The following is a 17,312-nucleotide window of genomic DNA, read 5'->3' on the forward strand; positions in this document are numbered from 1 at the left end:
CCCACGGCTGCAGCCAGCCCGGGGATTTTAAGGGTGCTTTTTCCATTTGAGAGGAAATAAGCGTTTCTGAGGCTTTTGGAATTCACCCACTCGTGTCTCCCTGTGGTCTCTGTGTAGGAGCATCATGTCTGCTCAGGAACAGCAACAGGCGCAGCCCCCCCTGCCCACCTCCTCGGAGGCTGCGGAACTGGACGCCGCAAACAGATACGAAGCGGTTGTTCCTCACTGGTTTTACTGCAAGGTCACGGACTCCAGGGAGCGATGGATCCCCTTCAGCACGCAGGATTCGGAGAGGCTGGAAGAGGCTCACGGCTCAGGTAGGGCGAAAACATGCTTGGGTAGGGGCTGCTTCATCAGGAACCACAGATAAAACTCTCATGTGCTTCCACGGGTTAGGGGATTTCACAGCACTGCTTGTCTTCAGCTCCTAACATTTCTATTTTTAAATTGCCCTTTGATTTTTAATACCTAGTCCCTGCTTTTAAAATCACTATAAGGAACTGGCCTGGTAAAGGTCAATGGGAGAGCATCAGGTGTGTGTGCTCAGGGGAAGCGCTGTCTGGGTATCAGAGGGAAATTGCCAGGATATATCCATGGCTTCCACCTGGGATGCAAAATTTTCCTTCGGGAATTTTAAATTGGGACTTTTTTTTGGCAATGTGCCTACTCCAAGAGCTGTAAATGCATGAATAACTAAGCTGTTTGGATGCATCGAATGGTCTGACCTCATTCATTTGATATATGCTCTAAATTATATATAATCAGACTGCAAAGCACCCTTTTGGTGTGGATGGGAGAGTGCTAACAGGATGGCAAAAATTCCGCTGGGGCGATTTCCCTTGTGCGGACGCATGGTGCTCTGCCCGTCTGCCTGCTCCTGGAGGGAGCGGGGTCTGCTCCGAGCAGCACCGCTTGCAATGAGGCCCTTGCACTGCTGAATATCACCCATCCGTGCTACCCACTGCCAGGACCGTGCTTAAAGCACCGCTGCTGCCGACGGCCACAGGCAGAGCACCGATTGCTCAAGGGTTGCTCCCGTCCTCCTTCTCCGAGGAAGCTTCGGAGAAGCCACAGCCAAGCTGAGCACAGCCTGGCACAGGGCGCTCTGCCAGCAGCCTGGCCGGTGGGCAGACCCAAAAGGCAGCAGAATTAACAGAATTTGAAGTCCGTACTGGGATCTGTGTGGAGTTCTCTGTTTTGGAGGGGAATGGCTTAGAGACCTGGAGACCCGCATCTCCACTGTTAAGCAACGCGCTTCCCAGGGCCGCAAATTCATGTTTTACCATCTAAGTAAGGCAGGAAGTGTTCATGTAAGCCTGTGCCTGAATGGGAGAGGAAGATGGTCATAGCTTAATGCCTTCATCTTACCTTCTGCCTCTGGGAGAAGTTTGACTTGGGGCATCTCTCCTAGAATGCACGCCAACGCTGTTCCCTGTGCTTGGGTATGGAGAACATTGGTGTCTACTGCCGTTGCTCATACGTGCTTGTGTGTGCTGCTCCGAGAAGATGCTCCAGTCTTGTCCCTCTGTTCTGGCATGGTACTCGGCTTTCTAGTAGCATATTCTTCTGGTCCTCTTGCAATTAATTTCAGGCCTTGGTTCCTGCAGGGAGAGACAAAGAAGATCTGGTTGTCCCAACATCGGGGGGTAGGTACGACGTGCATCTGAAGAAGAGGCAGCGCGTTGCAGTGTACTGGGAGGAGGAGGTATCTGAAGTGCGTCGCTGCACCTGGTTTTACAAAGGAGACAAGGACAATAAGTATATTCCCTACTCGGAGACCTTCAGCGAAGAACTGGAGGTAAACACGCCTTTCGTGGTAGCATCCATCTTGCCAAGAAGCATCTCAGCTTCTCATTGTCAAATACTGGCCCTGATGTCCCAAATTCCATGTGGGGCAACTGGCACGACAGTCACGCCTGAGGACATGAACTCAAAAGAGGCTTTGGCATGGTGTTTTCGCAGCTGATTAACATAACTGTAAATACTGCCACTGTCTCGCTCCCAGCCTGCTGTAGCTGGGCAGCCTCCCCTTCCTCCTGCCCTCATCCAACTGCGTTGGCATCCTTCTGCTACACGTTTAAGAGCCCGAGTGCTCTCGGCATGCCATGCGGCTCTGGCCTTGCTCGCAGCCTCGCTCTAGCAGCTTTGGTCTGTTTTTTTCCTGACCCTGTCTGCTCTAACTTCATTTTGACTCTGCTCATGAGAATCGTCCTCACTACGCTCATAGTTTCACCAAAGCCAAGGGAGCTGTGAGTGCAAGAAAGAGAAATCATCGTTATGGGGATGCACTGAACGCTATGTAGTGTTAGAGACTTCAGTGGTCTGTACTGTTAATGGCTGGAGACTTTTCTTTGGAAAGATACATATGTAGAGATACATAGATATATGTATAAAAATATACATCTTTACAATAATCTGTATTCTGATGTACCAAAAAATACAGTTCTAAATTAATGGGGAAGTCTGCTGCTGCTGCTATTAAAGTGGGAGCTTCTTGGAAACTCTCTAGCAGGTGATACTCAGGGGACTCTGTTGCTCCTCCAGCTAGACGTGGCTGATTTCTCTGCCTCTTTCGCAAAGCATGTTGATAAGAGATGCTGTAAAATGGGTGGGGAATGTCCCGAGTGGTTGAATATTCATGGGAATACTTTCAGCTGCCTCACAGAGGGTGTTCTTTTCCTTAGGAAGCTTACATGATTGCTGTGACCCTGGATGAGTGGAAGAAGAAACTAGAGTCCCCTAGCAGAGAAGTCATTATCTTGCACAACCCAAAGGTGAGGAAGGCCTGGTGATCTTTGTGTCGACCAACAAGGACACCCTTTCAGTTCTCTTAAGGGCTTGTCTTTATGCTCTGGCTTTATGCTGTTTCTTTCTTTGATTTTGAGAAATCGATTTTGTCCAAATGACATTCCCCTCGCATACCTGTGTCAGAGTAGAGGGCAATGCCAGCAGAGAGTCTGCTTCACACCTTAATGTTTCATTTCAACACACCTTTCACTCTCTTTGTGCAAAGGGCTCGTACCAGCACTGCTAAACAGCATGGTCTGGTACCACCCCCTATCACTTACCAGCTGTTGTAGCAACATTTCTCCTTTGCTTAACCAGCAGCACAGCTTAATGACAGGCTTTTCTTGTTTACAAGCTGATGGTGCACTACCATCCAGTTGCCACCTCCGATGACTGGGGCTCAACTCCTACGGAACAAGGTCGACCTCGGACTGTGAAGAGAGGAGTAGAAAACATCGCTGCCGAGATCCCCAATGGTGAGCTTGCTTCCCCCTCCCTTCCACCCATCCAAAGCTATTGAGTCTGTTTTCCAACCTGTTTACTCAAAAAGACTGACGGAAGCTTCCGTGATCCTTTAAATGAAGTGCATTTCTAAAAATTTCATGCAAAAAGGAACTGAATGGTTTTCAGAGACCTTCCTAGCACCAGGGAGCCTGCAGCGTAAATGAATGTGCAGAGGCAGCAGACACATGGCGAGAAGGGGGTGCAATTCCAGCTCCTGCGCTGAGACTGCTGCTGAAAGCACTGCAGTGCCTGAAATTACCCCTGAGGTCTTGGCGTGTATGTTTGTAAAGGAGGAGAGTTTCTTTCTGTGGTAGGGAAACAGGGATTTGTCACTTACTTACATGCCGGTGACTTTCTGGGACACATGCTCTCCCCATCTCTGAAGCTGTGTGTCAGCTCTGCACCCTCCAAGCTGTCCCGGTCAGGCGTCAGGACTTGTCCCTATGGTGAGGACAGGCAGTTACTCCTGTCTAACCCCTTCATTTTCCATGCCTGCATGCCTTCAGGAAAGTACATATGCAAACTAAAGTGTGTGGGCAGTAGAGAACAAGATGTAACTCAACCTGGAGCCTACCTGAGAGATGCAGCTATGCTGGGGCTGGGTGGCTCAGCAGAGCGGGCTGGGCACAGGGCAGCTGGACTGAGTCCTCCTGGTCCTGCCCTCTCCTGTGCTGAATGTGCCCCATGGCTGGGTGGGTATGAACTGCGAGGACCGTCCACTGCCACTGAAGTGAGGATGGTGACAGAAGGGGGAACGAGCCGCCTCGCCTTCCTCTACTGTTGATCCAGATCCATCCCAGGGCGGGCAGCTGAATTTAGCAGGACAAACAGTTCAGAAATGTGACAAATCCCACTACCCTTTAGGAATAAAATCCAGGCACTAACTCAAGGTTTTTTTTAACCTGGGCTGAGGTGAGGATGGGAGACTCCACTCTCCTGCAGAGCATGTGGTTTCAGCGGGTCAGTTCCCAATTAAGTGATGTGTCCCACAGGGCCTGTGCTCTGAACTCTTCGTTTCTCCTTAGGAGAGCCGCTGCAAATTGATCACTTGGTTTTCGTGGTGCACGGGATCGGCCCAGCGTGCGATATTCGGTTCAGGAGCATCGTCCAGTGCGGTAGGTGCGGAGCCCAGCCGGGGTGCTCTTCCCATACATTGCTTTTAGCAGAGCCAGTAAAACTCTCATCTGCGTGGACAATGTGAAACGCTGTCATTCAAACCATCCCAATGCTCACGTTGGCAAGCTGCACGGTCAAATTTGCTGACTGCAACGGGGAGTGTGAATGCAATGCTCGCTAACCCATTAAATCCTACCATCTGGAAAGGTTTGAGCCACCACTTTTCATTACTGTGTTCTGCTGCTGCTCAAATTAGTGAGTTTCCCAAACTGGATACAGATTTTCCAAGTAATGGTCTAAACCTGCTAAACTAATTAGTAACCTGCTCAGTCTATTGCTACGGGTTAATCTCACTGGGTGAAGTCTAACAGGCAACACCCCATCCAGCAGCCTCTGGAGTGATTTTGGACCAAAAACAGGGACACTGCTTCTGGCTCAGGAAATCCTTAAGCTGCAAATGCCTGGAGGTTAGGAGCGCGTGCAAAGAAGTATTGCTGGTCTTACACACTCTTCTCAGCACCCACTGTTGTTCAGTACTGGAGACAGGGTACTAAACCAAGTAACTCTGGTCTGACCTGTTCATTATTACTTGCTCAGAGTGCTTCAGCTCTGTAGGAGAGGTGATCATTGAAAGTGCCTGCAAGCTAAACATGATCTACTTGTAGAAATCAAGGGAGCCAAGATTTTTCATAGCAGACTGTCTATAAAATATACCTCTGCTTTAATGCAGTCCATTCTTCTATAGTTCATCTGATGAAACGATTTTCAAGGCTGCTGACCATTTGAAGTGAAGGAAATCAACCTTTCTCCCTCAGAACTGACTAATTTCAAGTTCATCCCCTCCCTTGGGATTCCCTTTCTAACAGATGCATCTTTGGAACAGATTTGGTTTTTTTAAATTCCTAAAAGTACCTTTCTTATCCTGACTGCTGTGTTAAAGCCCTGCCCAAATGGAAAGTAGGCTTGTTACGGATGGGAGAGCGAAATGCAGTAAACACACACGTAAGGAGATGGAGCCTTCCCCTGATCTTGTAGTTAAAGATTCAAGGTCTTAGGGTAGCAGCAGCAGATTAAAGACCCTGGTGGGATTTCCCCCGGTAATGATCTTTTCTTTTATCTTATTAAGTGTTGTTGATGCAGCAGGCTTGCCCTGTAGCCCAGTGGATCTTGGTAAGAGTTCATGCTTTTTTCTAGTGAATGACTTCAGGAATGTTTCCCTGAGCATGCTGCAAGCACACTTCAAGAAAGCCCAGGAACAGCAGCAGATCGGCCGAGTGGAGTTCCTACCTGTGAACTGGCACAGCTCCCTCCACTCCACTGGGGTGGACGTGTAAGTGTCCCAGACAGCCATTTCCTCCAGTGCCGGTGTCCACGGGAATGGCAAAGTGCACAGACAGCCTCCTCCCACGTAAACTCTGCTTCTTCTGGTGGCCACTGCAGGCAAAGGGAAAGCTGTCAGTGTTTAGGGCTGTGAGCATGCAGGGGTAAGCAGGACAGATGGGGTCCCGTAGAGCACCTCCATGCCAGACCCCCTCCCCACCATCTTTTTGCAGCCCTGTTTTGCAGAGCACAGCAGGTGCCTGCTCTGATCAGGATCCAACCATTCCCTGGCCGATATCAGGAAGGATCGTGGACACCCACACCTTGCTAAAGGCCTCTCGAAACCGTGTACCCTGTTTCTGCACTCAAGCACTGCTCTGCAGTGCCCTAGGAAGGGGAGAGAGCAGGTTAGGCTCCTGGGAAAGAAAGGCCAGGCTCCTTACACCTGCCTGGAGTGTAAGAGCACAGGCCATGCTCTGCCTTCGGTCTTGGCACGAGCGGAGGGTGTGGATTACAACAGATGTCCTTTGGGACGGTGGTGATCCTTCTCTGAACTTGTATTTTGCTTTAGAAACGTGGTGAGGTTCACTGGTACCCCTAACTGCAATTCCCTCTCTCCTCTTTTCCCCCCTATAGTGACCTGGAGCGAATCACTTTGCCGAGCATCAACCGTCTGCGTCACTTCATCAACGACACCATCCTGGACGTTTTCTTTTACAACAGCTCCACCTATTGCCAGACCATCGTGGACACGGTGGCATCCGAAATGAACCGCCTGTACCAGCTCTTCTTGCGGAGGAACCCCCTCTTCAAAGGGGGGGTCTCCATTGCAGGGCACAGCTTGGGTAAGGAGTTTCACTCGTGAGTCCCGTGAATGTCACCGTACCATGGGAGTGTGGAGGGTACTGGGCTTTTGTCCCAGAAAGGAGATGGCTCGGGGCTTTTCCCCATCGAGATGCTGATGCTCTGTCTGCCTGCTCCTGGTTTCTAGGGTCACTCATTTTATTTGATCTCCTGACGAACCAGAAGCCTGCTCCCGAAGAGAATGAGCACAGCAAAGAGGTACGTGCTCTCCGGCGATGCACAGACCCGTGGGGTACTCCTGCAGCACTTGCATGGGTAGCTGTGCCGGTGCAGCGTCACACCGACCTCCTCCTTCTATGGCTGGTTGGGGGAGGAAAAATGCACAGGAGAAAATAAGTGAGCAAAAAGCATGATCCCTGATGGCTCTATTCACAGGAGTCCAGGACAACCTCAAGCAACAGGAGTATTGAGGAAGTAAAAGAAATCCTGAAGAAGCTGGAGCTGTCTGAATATTGTGATGTTTTTGAGAAGGAGAAAATGGACAGGCAGGCACTGGTAAGGAGCTCTCCTGTTTTGCTGTCTCTTGTGTTTCTTTGCTTTTCTTCCTAGTCCTCCCCCCCGTTGCACATTTTCCTGGTACTGAGTCACTCACACATGAAAAATCTCTGAGGAGCGCAGCAGGAAGAGGATTAACAGAGAACAGAAATACCTCACTGCACACACCTCTCTGCTCCTGTACTAATATCTGGGTTGCTTATTTTCCAGTTCTTGTGTACAGAGAAAAACCTTAAAGAAATGGGAATTCCCTTAGGACCAAGAATGAAGATACTTCATTACATCAGCTCCAAGACAGAGATGCAGGTTTGTCTTCTGCACACCTTGTGTGCATCCAGGTCACATCCCATCGCTCTCAGACAAGGACCAGCCTTCACCACTTCTGATCAGCCTGGAACCCAGGATGTGAGGCCTCAGTCCCTGAGCACCCCGACCTCCTCGTTCCTGGCCACCCTTGCTCAGGCAGCTCTCATGGGCTCACGTTTGGCTGTGGTGACAGAGCTGCTCGCTGCTCCTGCGTGTTACGCTGATGTTGCCCTACTACAGGATCACTTTATCCCGTGGCCTGTAAGGGTGATCACAGAGCAGGAGGACTTGTTAAGGGTGGTAGAGACTGAAGTTAGCGATTCCAGTTAGAGAAGTGGTTGGCTGGAGCAGGATGATGGTGCCAGGACTGCCCTGGTTCTGGATGATACAGGATGCTGGGCAGTTCGCTGCCTCGTGTACTTGCTCGCGGGTGGGTAGGACAGGCCGTGGCGTGGGCTTGCTGCAGGAGCTGTGCTAATGGGGTTTCCTGGTTGTGTTGCTGCAGGACCAGAGCGCAGCAGCTGCCGGGCACAGCGGGGAACACGGAGCGGAGCCTGGGTCCCCACTGCAGCATGACCCAGACAGCACAGATGATGGCAAGAATTGCCAATACCGGGATGTTGGCTTAGGACAGGTAACTGCCGAGCTCGGCACCATGCTCTAATTGCAACAATGAGGTGCGCATAACACCAGCATGGAGTTTGTCTCATGAAACAAAACCGAATCTCCCTCTCTCCTAGGTCTCGGCAAACTATCCTCAGCTAAACTATAAGCCCACCATCTTCTTTGCTTTTGGGTCTCCCATTGGGATGTTTCTCACAGTGCGAGGAGTGAAGCGGATCAACCCAAACTACAGCCTACCCACTTGCAAAGGCTTCTTCAACATCTTCCACCCCGTAGGTATAAGAACCAGAGCCTTCCTGCGTGAGATGCGTGGAGCACGAGCTCTGGCTCACTGTCCCCCTCCTCTGTACAGTTTGACCCGGTGGCATACAGGATTGAGCCCATGATCGTCCCGGATCTGGAGTTTGAGCCCATGCTGCTGCCTCACCATAAGGGCAGGAAGAGAATGCACCTAGGTAAGGTAACGGGCAGCCCCTCTCCTCCTGCCCTGAGCAGATCCTGCAGCCCCCAGCCCAACGCCGAGCCCTCCTGCCTTTCAGAGCTGAAAGAAGGGCTGACTCGCATGAGCGTCGACCTGAAGAACAACTTGCTGGGGTCCTTGCGGGTAGCCTGGCAGTCCTTCACTCGAGCCCCACTGCCAGCTGTGGAAGCGGCGAGTACCGATGCCGAAGCAGAGGCAGAGGCCGGCGTGGAGAAGCAGCCAGGTCAGTGGTGTGCGTGGGGTGATGGGGAGCTGGGGATGTGGCATCGCAACCTGCCCAGAGAGCAGCATGCTTGGGCTCCCTGCAGGCACGCCGGCAAGGTGCCCATCCTGGCATCAAACCCAGGTGCTGCTGCCTTCCTCTGCGCTCAGCAAAGGAATGGCCTTTGAGCTGCAGATGCCCTTGACTCTCCAAATGCTGTGGCCTTCCCCTGTTATTGCCTGATGAGGGGGGAAGAAGAGGCAACCTGCCTGGTCAGTAATGGCCTCCTGGGGGGTCTCAGCACACCAGAGCAGTTTGTAAGACTGCCAAAACCTGTCACCCTTCTGTAGCTGTCTCTTGCAATACTGTTTTCCAAGAGAGAGCCCTGAGCAGGGGAAGGACTGAGCACATAAGCTGCCTCTCCTCTGCAAGAGCCCACCGTGGGGCAAAGGGAGGGCACGGTGATGCTGTTGTATTTCCATGGCTGCTGGTGCCCTGGGGCTGAAGCACATTGCTCTTCTTCATTCCTTCAGACACAAAGCCAGACGAGACCCCTGCAGCAGTGAAGGAAGAGGCCTCCCTCATTAACGTGGGGAGGCTGAACGGAGGCAATCGCATAGACTACGTGCTGCAGGAGAAGCCAATAGAGAGCTTTAATGAGTATTTATTTGCACTACAAGGGCATCTCTGCTATTGGTAAGGTTCTGCATAATGGTTGAAGCTTCAAATTCATGTCTGATGTAAGCAGAATGCCATGATTTTTAAAGCCAATATAATAAGAAAAGCCTTAACTGAGTAAACAAGATACACTCCTGCCTATAATGCAGATGGTGGGCAGGGACAGAGGAAGGAGACTGGTGTAGTTCTCCTTGCCCACTACTGCCTGCATTTGTTGAGTGCTGCATCTACTCCATAACCATCACAGATGTCCTGACAGAGAGGAGGGAAGCATTTCCCTCTAATTCCCATGTCCTCCTCCAGGGAGTCGGAAGACACCGTTCTGCTGGTTCTGAAGGAGATCTACCAGACACAAGGCATTACACTGGATCAACCTTTGCCAGGAAGCCAGTGACCAACCTGTGCCGTTCTGGCAGCTTGTTGTAAGTCGCTTTGCCTACGTCTTCCTTCCAAATTTCCTAGGACACCTCAGAGCACATCGGGTCCGTTTGAGGGAATAATACTCCTTATTTAAAGCACTTTGCCTAAGGCAGGAGTTTGTGTCGGGTTTTTTCTTTGGCCTGTCAGCATGTTTGGGTTCTTTCCTCTTATCCTGCACATAAGCACTATCAGACACAAGGAGAGCTAATAAACTGCTGCTGCTGAACACAGAGGCAGCAGCAACTGCGCATGGTTAGGTTCAGTTCAATCCACCAAGGGAATGACCAGATATGTGCCCCATACCCCAAGCCTCCTGGGCTAAATGTTTCTTAGAGAGGTAGCGGACCAGAGTGTGGATCCTGCAGTTCTTGCAGGGGTGCTTTCACCCTCTGCTGCTAATTGCTGGCCAAGGGTAGACCAGGGGTGAGGCGCATCCTTGTGTTTTCTTGCCCTCAAAGCTTAACACTGGTAATTGCTGGGTACAGGAGGCTGGGCTGGATGGATTTTGGTCTGCCCTAGTGCAGCTATTCCTATGTTCTCTTTTTGCTTTCTTAGATCCAATTCAACTGAGTACTCACCAGAAAAGTCCACACTTCTTCTCTGCCTTCCTCTCTCCTCTGCTGCTGTGTTCCGCATGCTGCTTCCCAAGTACTTGCTGCTACCTGGAGATAAGGATGATTTTCCTCCATTGCGGGTAGGGGCGGGGGGCAAAAATATCAAGGGAAAACACTTCTGCTCAAACACACACAGCACTTGCACTGTGACTCCCTGTGGCAACGTGTACTTTTAACCCTCCACCTTGTAAGTTATGACACTAGCTCCTCTAGCACCGAAGCAGACTAGCTGTTTGAGCTAGGAACTGACATCAAGGGCCTGACTCTGCTCCTGGCTTAGCGAGGAAGCTCGCAGCTTGTGACCTTGAGGAATAAAAGCCTTAAACACGCAGCGTGTGGAGAGAGCTACAGCAGCCTTGTCGAGCAAAGGAGATCGCTGACTTCTCTCTGCTGTAACACAGAACACTAGGCACAAGGACTGCATTCTTTGGGAGGTGAAGCCCAGAGCACAAGCATCTGCTATTAAGCAAGCAGGAACGTGTCTACCAGCCATTCTCATCTCTTTGAATTGCTGCTGCATGGTTTGTGCACCCATGGGTTGATGCCGGGCAGGACTGCCCCATAAAACAACTCGTGACAGCGGCATGTTTGTGTGCACTTGACCCAGGTGCTCCTGCCTGCTGTGCTATGTTGGTAATGACTTCTCAGCATCCTCACCCAGCCCACGGTGGCCAACAAACCAAGGGTCTCCCTGAGGCACTGCCAGCATTTTGTGTAGGACCAAGGTAGTGGCCAGGTGTAACTATACGAGAGGAAAGCTTCACCTCCAGATCAAACTACAGCTAGACCAGGGGAAAGCAGCTGCTCCTCGGCAGCATCCAGGCAATTTGGAGGCCTGGAGGGACAGCCCGCCTGTGCTTTGTAGGGGCATGGAGCAACAATACCCTCCTGCTGCAGTGTGGCTTTCAGGGTGGCTGCAGAGATCTCATGCCACAGCCAGGCTCCAGTCATTGTTTTTGGTTTTAAATACACAAAATGCAGCCAGCGAAGTCGGAGCCCAAATCTGTAGGGTCTGGACACTGTGTCCCAATGACCCCACTGAAGAAATGACACCAGCTCTGCAGGCAGTTCTGTCTGCAGCTACCTGTGGCATGCTAGCTCTGCTCCAAGAGGGATGGGGCCAGAGAGCCTCCGGTGATCCCTCCCTTGCAACCAAAACCACCCAGGCTGACTCACTGGCTGGGCTGAGGCTGGAGCCTCCGGGCAAGGCAGAGGCAGACGCTTCAGTAATATGTAAGGTTGTTGTTGCAACAGCCTCTGGAAGAGCCAAACCACTTTTCTTCCTGCTGGCTTTTGCCCTGCATGGGGTAAGGAGCCTTTTTTCCACAGCCTGTTTGTTTGTCCTCGTTGTACTACATTATTTGCACTATTTGAAAGGTTTTGTTTGCAGCCTACATCCCTCCTCCCATCCCAAAGGAAGAGAAGCTGTTCTTTTACCTGACTGCAGAAACAGACATGCTGCTCAGTCGGCGCCTGAACTACTGATTGCTAAAGCATCTCCTACAAGAGTAGGAAAAGGAACAGTCTTAACATGGGACACTCTAATGATCAGCTTTTTAAGTTAATGCACTTTGTTAAAAAAAAGTTAAATACATTTTAAATGTTATTTAATGTCTTTTCCAGTAAAAGCCAAAATAAATAAGTAGATGACTGTGGTGTGTGCATTTCTGGGGGGAGAAGGAGGGGAGGGGATTGAAGAATTCCCATGTGCACAATGTTACGGGAAAGTAAAGCTGTTTCTGTGACTTCTGTTGAAGTTGCAGGGTCATAGAGGGCTTACGTGGCCCAAACTGAAGATGATGGGGTGGTGTTTTCACTACTGTCATGTCCTGAGCTTGACAAAGGCACACATCCCTCGCTCTGCTACAGCCTCACCTTTACTGTTTGCATGTACATACACTCAATCAAAAATAAACATATCTATGGAGGAGACTAGTGACAAATAACTACTTACAACAGTCCTGCCATACAGCTGTGCCTTGGATTTCTCAGCAACACTCTACCTTTCCATTGTCTGAAAAAACAAACCATGGTGTAGGAATGAAGGGTTGCTTTCAGACACCATTTCATTCTCTGCTGATTGTCATCTCTTTACAACCATATTAAAGCTGCAAGGAAAGAGAGACAAAATAAACACCCACCTAGAAACCCCCACCAAAGGAAACGGCTTATACAGCAGTAAATGCAGTTCTTGAAGTGAAGTTTTTAATACCACAGCTCATTAAAAAAATTAAACTTTATTTGGCAAATTAGAAAAAATCAGGGCTAGCACAATAATACAAATAATGATCATGATAGTTTCATTTTCCCTCTCCCCCACTTAATCCATGGTTAGAGACTGCAACCTCTTGCTCATTACTCCAAATTAGCTCAGCTGCGACTGAAAAGGAGCAGGTCCTGCACTTCATGTCGACATATGCTTCCCATGAGAAGGGATGGGACAGCCCGGCTGGACTGAAGGGAGACAACTGACAGTGCTTTCTGGACCGGACGCAAGAACACCCACCAGACAGGACACACCAGATTGTCACATTTTTCCAGTTCTTGCTTCAGGACCTTTTGCACCCAGGCTGTCCTCCTGCAGCCTTGCACGCCGAGTGCCTCACTTGCTTGACAGCAGGCCCAAAGGGAGGGAGGCCTACAAAATTTGGTTAAACGAAGCAACACAGGCCCCTGAGCAGCACAACTTACCAGCACTGCAGAGAACGCCTGCTTGGGTTTCAGGTTCATCCTCATTTGAGCCACTTCTCACGACCAGCCTACCCAAAGCCTTCCCCTGCATTCAAGGACCAGCAGGAAAGGCGCTGGCCAGACAGAGCCTGTCATTATATATCTAGGTGAAAGCTGGAAGCTGCAGGCTTTTCTTGGTGCACTGGCAGTTGTTTGGATTTGTACAGAAATGGTTTGTGGCACATGGAATCCATCAGAGGAGGGTAATACTGCCTGTAGCAGAGGTACGCCAGCACAAAGCCGATCGCTGAGCCAACCAACACATCTGTGGGCAAGACCAAAGGCGAGTTAATTCCCTTTACCCTCCCAAGCTTCATGATTGAATTCTCCAGCAGGCAGCTTTTCAGCCTGCTCAGAGCTGAGCTGGATCAGCGACTTGATCCTTGGCTATAAAACTAAGCTTAACATATATTTCAAAAACAAAGAGAAAGGCATCATCACCTCGCAGGCTGCAAAAAATTACCACCAGAGAGTAATCAAAAAAACCAAGCTGCCATTGTGGGCTCTGAACACCTCTGTGGAGCAGAGGTTCCCCTGCTCAGGGCACCCGGTTGTGCTCTCCCGTCCAGGTCTGCAAGCAGACACCAACCCACCTTGCCAGTGGTGTTTGTAGTCGCAGGTGCGGGACACGGCGATGAGGGTGGCGAGGAACAGGGGGAGGAGGAAGGCACAGAGCCGCAGAGCCCTGCCTCCCCGTCCAGGAGCGAAGCAGTGCAGCTTCCCGGCTATGTAGAAGGCAGAGAAGGCGAGACCAGCGAAGGCAACTGAAAGAGAAGCATGTCGCTTCAGAAAAGGCTCTGGGCTCTGCCATGGGCCCTCAGCCAGACCTTCACCCCCTACCCTGCTGCAGTGGAAGGACTGCAAGAGGACATCTGTCCCGCCCATGCAAGCCAAGGGAAACACCGGTTTATGAGTGATGGAGGAGCCTCAGAAGCTAGTACTTGGCAAGCATCCCTCCTCTCAGGAGATACCGACAGCTTCAGATTACGTTTTTAACCTCATTGCTTTCCAGAGGGAAAGTTGAGGCCCCCCAAACAGGCCAATGGATGTAGCCAAGGCCTCGGGGTGCATGAAAGAAAATCCAAGCTGCTCTTCCCACAGTCTTCCGCTCACCATGGTTCACTGTCTGGGGCTGCAGCAGGTAGGGGACATGGAAAACTTACATGAAGCGTGTCCGCTGGGGAAGCTTTTGCGTCCCTCAGTCACTACGCCAGGGTCGCCTGTGCACACCAGCTCCGCGTTTGCTCGTCCATCCGGGAAGCATCGATAGAAGAAGTCTGGCCGTGGCCTAGGGCAGAGAAGCAAAGCACATAGCCCTTGGGTATGCTGCACTCCCAGGATGGGGCTCAGTTGCCAGCCACCTCGCACAGCTCCCTCCACCGCGCAAAAGGAAGGTGGTGCGACCCAGGCTGTGAGAAATACAAAACTCTGCATCGCACCCAGCTCTGCTCCTGCTTGGCCAGGCAGGGCTCAGTAGAGAAGAGCCAGGCTGCAGCAGCACACTCTCACCAGCTCACCGCTGCTCAGGCAAGACCCCGTTTAGACCCTCAGGATTAGCACTACGCTGCCCCTCCCCATCCAGCCCAGCAGAGCAAATGCCTCAGAAGAACTGAACTCCCATGTGGCCTCAACATGCCCCAGTTGCACAGCCTGCGAGCACACCAGAGTGAACCTCTCAGGCGGCGGATGGGCATAGGTAACTTTTTGCCACCCTGACCACATGGCTCAGGGAGATGAAACCATCCCATCTGCTCCCTCTATGCATACCAAAGCGCTTCTCCGTGGTGCAGGCCTGAATGAGGCCCATCTAAACGATGCCTGGAGACAGCAGGTCCCCTCCAGTGTTTGTTCTAATACTTAATTGTCTTTACAGCTAGAAAAAGCATATTCTTTCCAGGCTGAGTATGTCCAACTTCAGCTTCTGGCCCTTGCTCCTACTATTGTAGCTCTACCACTGCGCAGACGCGTGTCCCCTCCCCAGGTGGCACAGCTAAGAATAAGCCAGTTTCTCACCTCCCCACAATGAGCTTCAGGGCATTTGTAAAAACCCCGTTCAGGGCGAGAGCAAGGCTGGCAGCTAGGAGAGAGTAGAGAGGTCACGTCAGCATCCCCACCTGAATGTGCAGCTTCGAGGCATGAGCAGCACTCAAACTTCAGCTGGAGCCATGCAGCTCAGCTTTGATACCCCTGGTACAACTCTTGTGCCCGAGCAAGAGGAAAGGACTCATCCGTGAGACCCCTGGCTCAGAGCCACAGCATCAGGCAGACCCCTTGGGGAGGGCTGCAGCTTGCTGGGATTAAGAAGGAGCTCACCAAGGCAGGCTTCCCGTGTGTCTTCTCGCTCGTCATTCATGAAGACCCTTGCCAGGACAATGAGCAATAAGGGAGACAGAAATGCGATGAACTGCCACAAAATGAGAAGATTGTTAGGTGTCTGTTAGCAAAGCAGATTTAAGCACTCTCACCAGAAGACAACAGCAATTGCTCAAGAAGACTATACATGCACTTTCCCTCCCCAAAGCCAAGCAGCAACCTGTCCTCTCCAAAAACTACACTTCTATCAGAAAGCAAAACTGCAGTATTTGCAGCAAACCCCGACTAACCCTGTGCTCCTCAGAGCCTGGCTATTCCTCCCGTTTGTCATCCAATGGCAGCGCCTCACGTACAAAAGCCCACGGGCTGCTGGACATTGCCTGTACCAAAGCATAAGAAAAAAAACCCAGGCAGCATAAATAATGCAATACACTAAAAAGCCCCTTTCGGCATCCCGCTCTTTCCCGTGCTTTACCCACTCAGCGCACACACTCAGCAGAGCCTTTCCTCCGCTGAAAAAAGCCCAGTACGTCCTCAAGCTCTCAAATAGCATCTCTGGCACAAGAGGGCTGTTGTGGCTGACTTCATGTCACTCCTGCCTGCAGCTCCCTCCTCTCCTACTTGCGGGTATCCCTTTGCAGTATCAGCCACAGCGCCTCAACTCTCCCATCCCTGCAAGCACAAGGATTAGCTCGTCGTCAGCAGCACCCATGCTGCTTGTCAGCAAAAAATACAGGAGCTGCTGATTCAGAGAAAACCAGTTATCATTCACAACATCTCAGCTGTGACTGCCGCTGTGGGATTTCACTCCAGGGACATCCACGATGTGTTCGACAGGCTCCCAAGGAGGCTGCTAGCACCTGAAGTCTGGCATACATCATGTTTTACACCAACAAATCCGAACGTTACACCAAAGTTTTGTCCTTTAACGTTTAGTACCCACCTCTTACAGAAAATCCAAAGTTCTATTTGCTAAAAAAGTGGGTGCTTGCCCAACCCAGGAGCCACAGCATCGCACAGAAACACCTCCGCTTCAGAGAAAGAGACAACCCCTTTAATGAACTAATGTCTACTTGAAATCCAACACCTACAGTTTTATATTAAAGGTTTTTAACAGAGGCCTAAGGACCTAGAGAAAACATTTTCCCAATGAAATTATAATAAAACTTTGCTCAAAATAGCTGCTTTCAAGCAAAATGTTCCCTGATAGCGAGAGATAAGCTATCCACTGTGATCCTAGCAATCTGGACCTGAAACTGATTATGAACAACAGTGAAAAGTCCCCACTAGTTTTTAGAAACTTAGTTAAAATCCCAAAGACAACCTTGGATGGCAAAGCCTAAAAAGATGACAAAAATGACTGTAAATGTTGTTTAGTTTGCAATAATATATTGCACTTTCAGTAACACGAATGAAGAACTACAGGTATTTGCAGTACAAGTCTTTTAGCTAGTAGCTTTGCTTTAAAAGGATAGTTTAGAGAAAAAACTAAGGAAATGCAGGAAATCACTGAACTTACAAACATGGGTACAGTGGGTACGTGATCGACTTCTATGTACGGGTTTTTATAAAGCCACATCTCTTCAGGCTGTACCACACGCTGAAACGGAGGCAAAAACTCCATGACCCTGGAGAAGAAAAAGAAAAGAAAAATTAAATAAAGATCAGATTTGGAGTAGGCTGCACTCACAACCTGCAATTCAGAGAGCGCGGGAGCTCTGCCTCCTCTCATCGCACGGGCAGGGACGAGGGCCCGGGGCCAAGGGAGGGCTGAGACACCCGGGGGTGCTGGCCTGCGCCCCCCCGGCCCGACCAGCCCCGGGAAGGCCATGTTAGCACCCCCGCGGGGTGCGGGAGG

General features: G+C 50.7%; 2 protein-coding genes across 2 annotated transcripts; one reads left to right on the forward strand and one right to left on the reverse strand.

Annotated features, from left to right (window-relative positions):
* Positions 1 to 117: 117 nt before the first annotated feature.
* On the forward strand, positions 118 to 9,771 carry DDHD2 (DDHD domain containing 2; the record flags this gene model as incomplete). Its single annotated transcript, XM_009695326.1, has 16 exons — positions 118 to 317; positions 1,608 to 1,798; positions 2,685 to 2,774; positions 3,143 to 3,263; positions 4,317 to 4,406; positions 5,602 to 5,737; positions 6,364 to 6,572; positions 6,719 to 6,789; positions 6,970 to 7,086; positions 7,297 to 7,392; positions 7,898 to 8,026; positions 8,133 to 8,288; positions 8,369 to 8,471; positions 8,556 to 8,720; positions 9,233 to 9,395; positions 9,681 to 9,771. Coding segments are annotated over 16 exons (2,128 nt in total), but the record flags the coding sequence as incomplete, so codon positions are not given.
* Positions 9,772 to 13,236: 3,465 nt separating this feature from the next.
* Positions 13,237 to 17,078, reverse strand: PPAPDC1B (phosphatidic acid phosphatase type 2 domain containing 1B). The gene is made up of 6 exons (XM_009695324.1): positions 16,974 to 17,078; positions 15,455 to 15,545; positions 15,155 to 15,218; positions 14,305 to 14,429; positions 13,735 to 13,905; positions 13,237 to 13,406 (listed from the first exon to the last, which is right to left on the reverse strand). Exons 1-6 carry the CDS (start codon positions 17,076 to 17,078, stop codon positions 13,237 to 13,239), a joined length of 726 nt encoding a protein of 241 aa, XP_009693626.1.
* Between the last annotated feature and the right edge of the window lie 234 nt (positions 17,079 to 17,312).

Source organism: Cariama cristata, unplaced genomic scaffold (assembly GCF_000690535.1).
Source record: "Cariama cristata isolate BGI_N322 unplaced genomic scaffold, ASM69053v1 scaffold30862, whole genome shotgun sequence".
In the NCBI taxonomy this organism is placed as follows: domain Eukaryota; kingdom Metazoa; phylum Chordata; class Aves; order Cariamiformes; family Cariamidae; genus Cariama; species Cariama cristata.

Coding starts and splice junctions, on each gene's coding strand:
- PPAPDC1B (XM_009695324.1), bottom strand. CDS start 17,078: ATGGAGTTTTTGCCTCCGTTTCAGCGTGTGGTACAGCCTGAAGAGATG. Junction 15,546..16,973: donor TACCCACTGTACCCATGTTT/GTAAGTTCAGTG, acceptor ATTTTGTGGCAG/TTCATCGCATTTCTGTCTCC. Junction 13,906..14,304: donor CCCCAGCGGACACGCTTCAT/GTAAGTTTTCCA, acceptor CTTCTCTTTCAG/TTGCCTTCGCTGGTCTCGCC.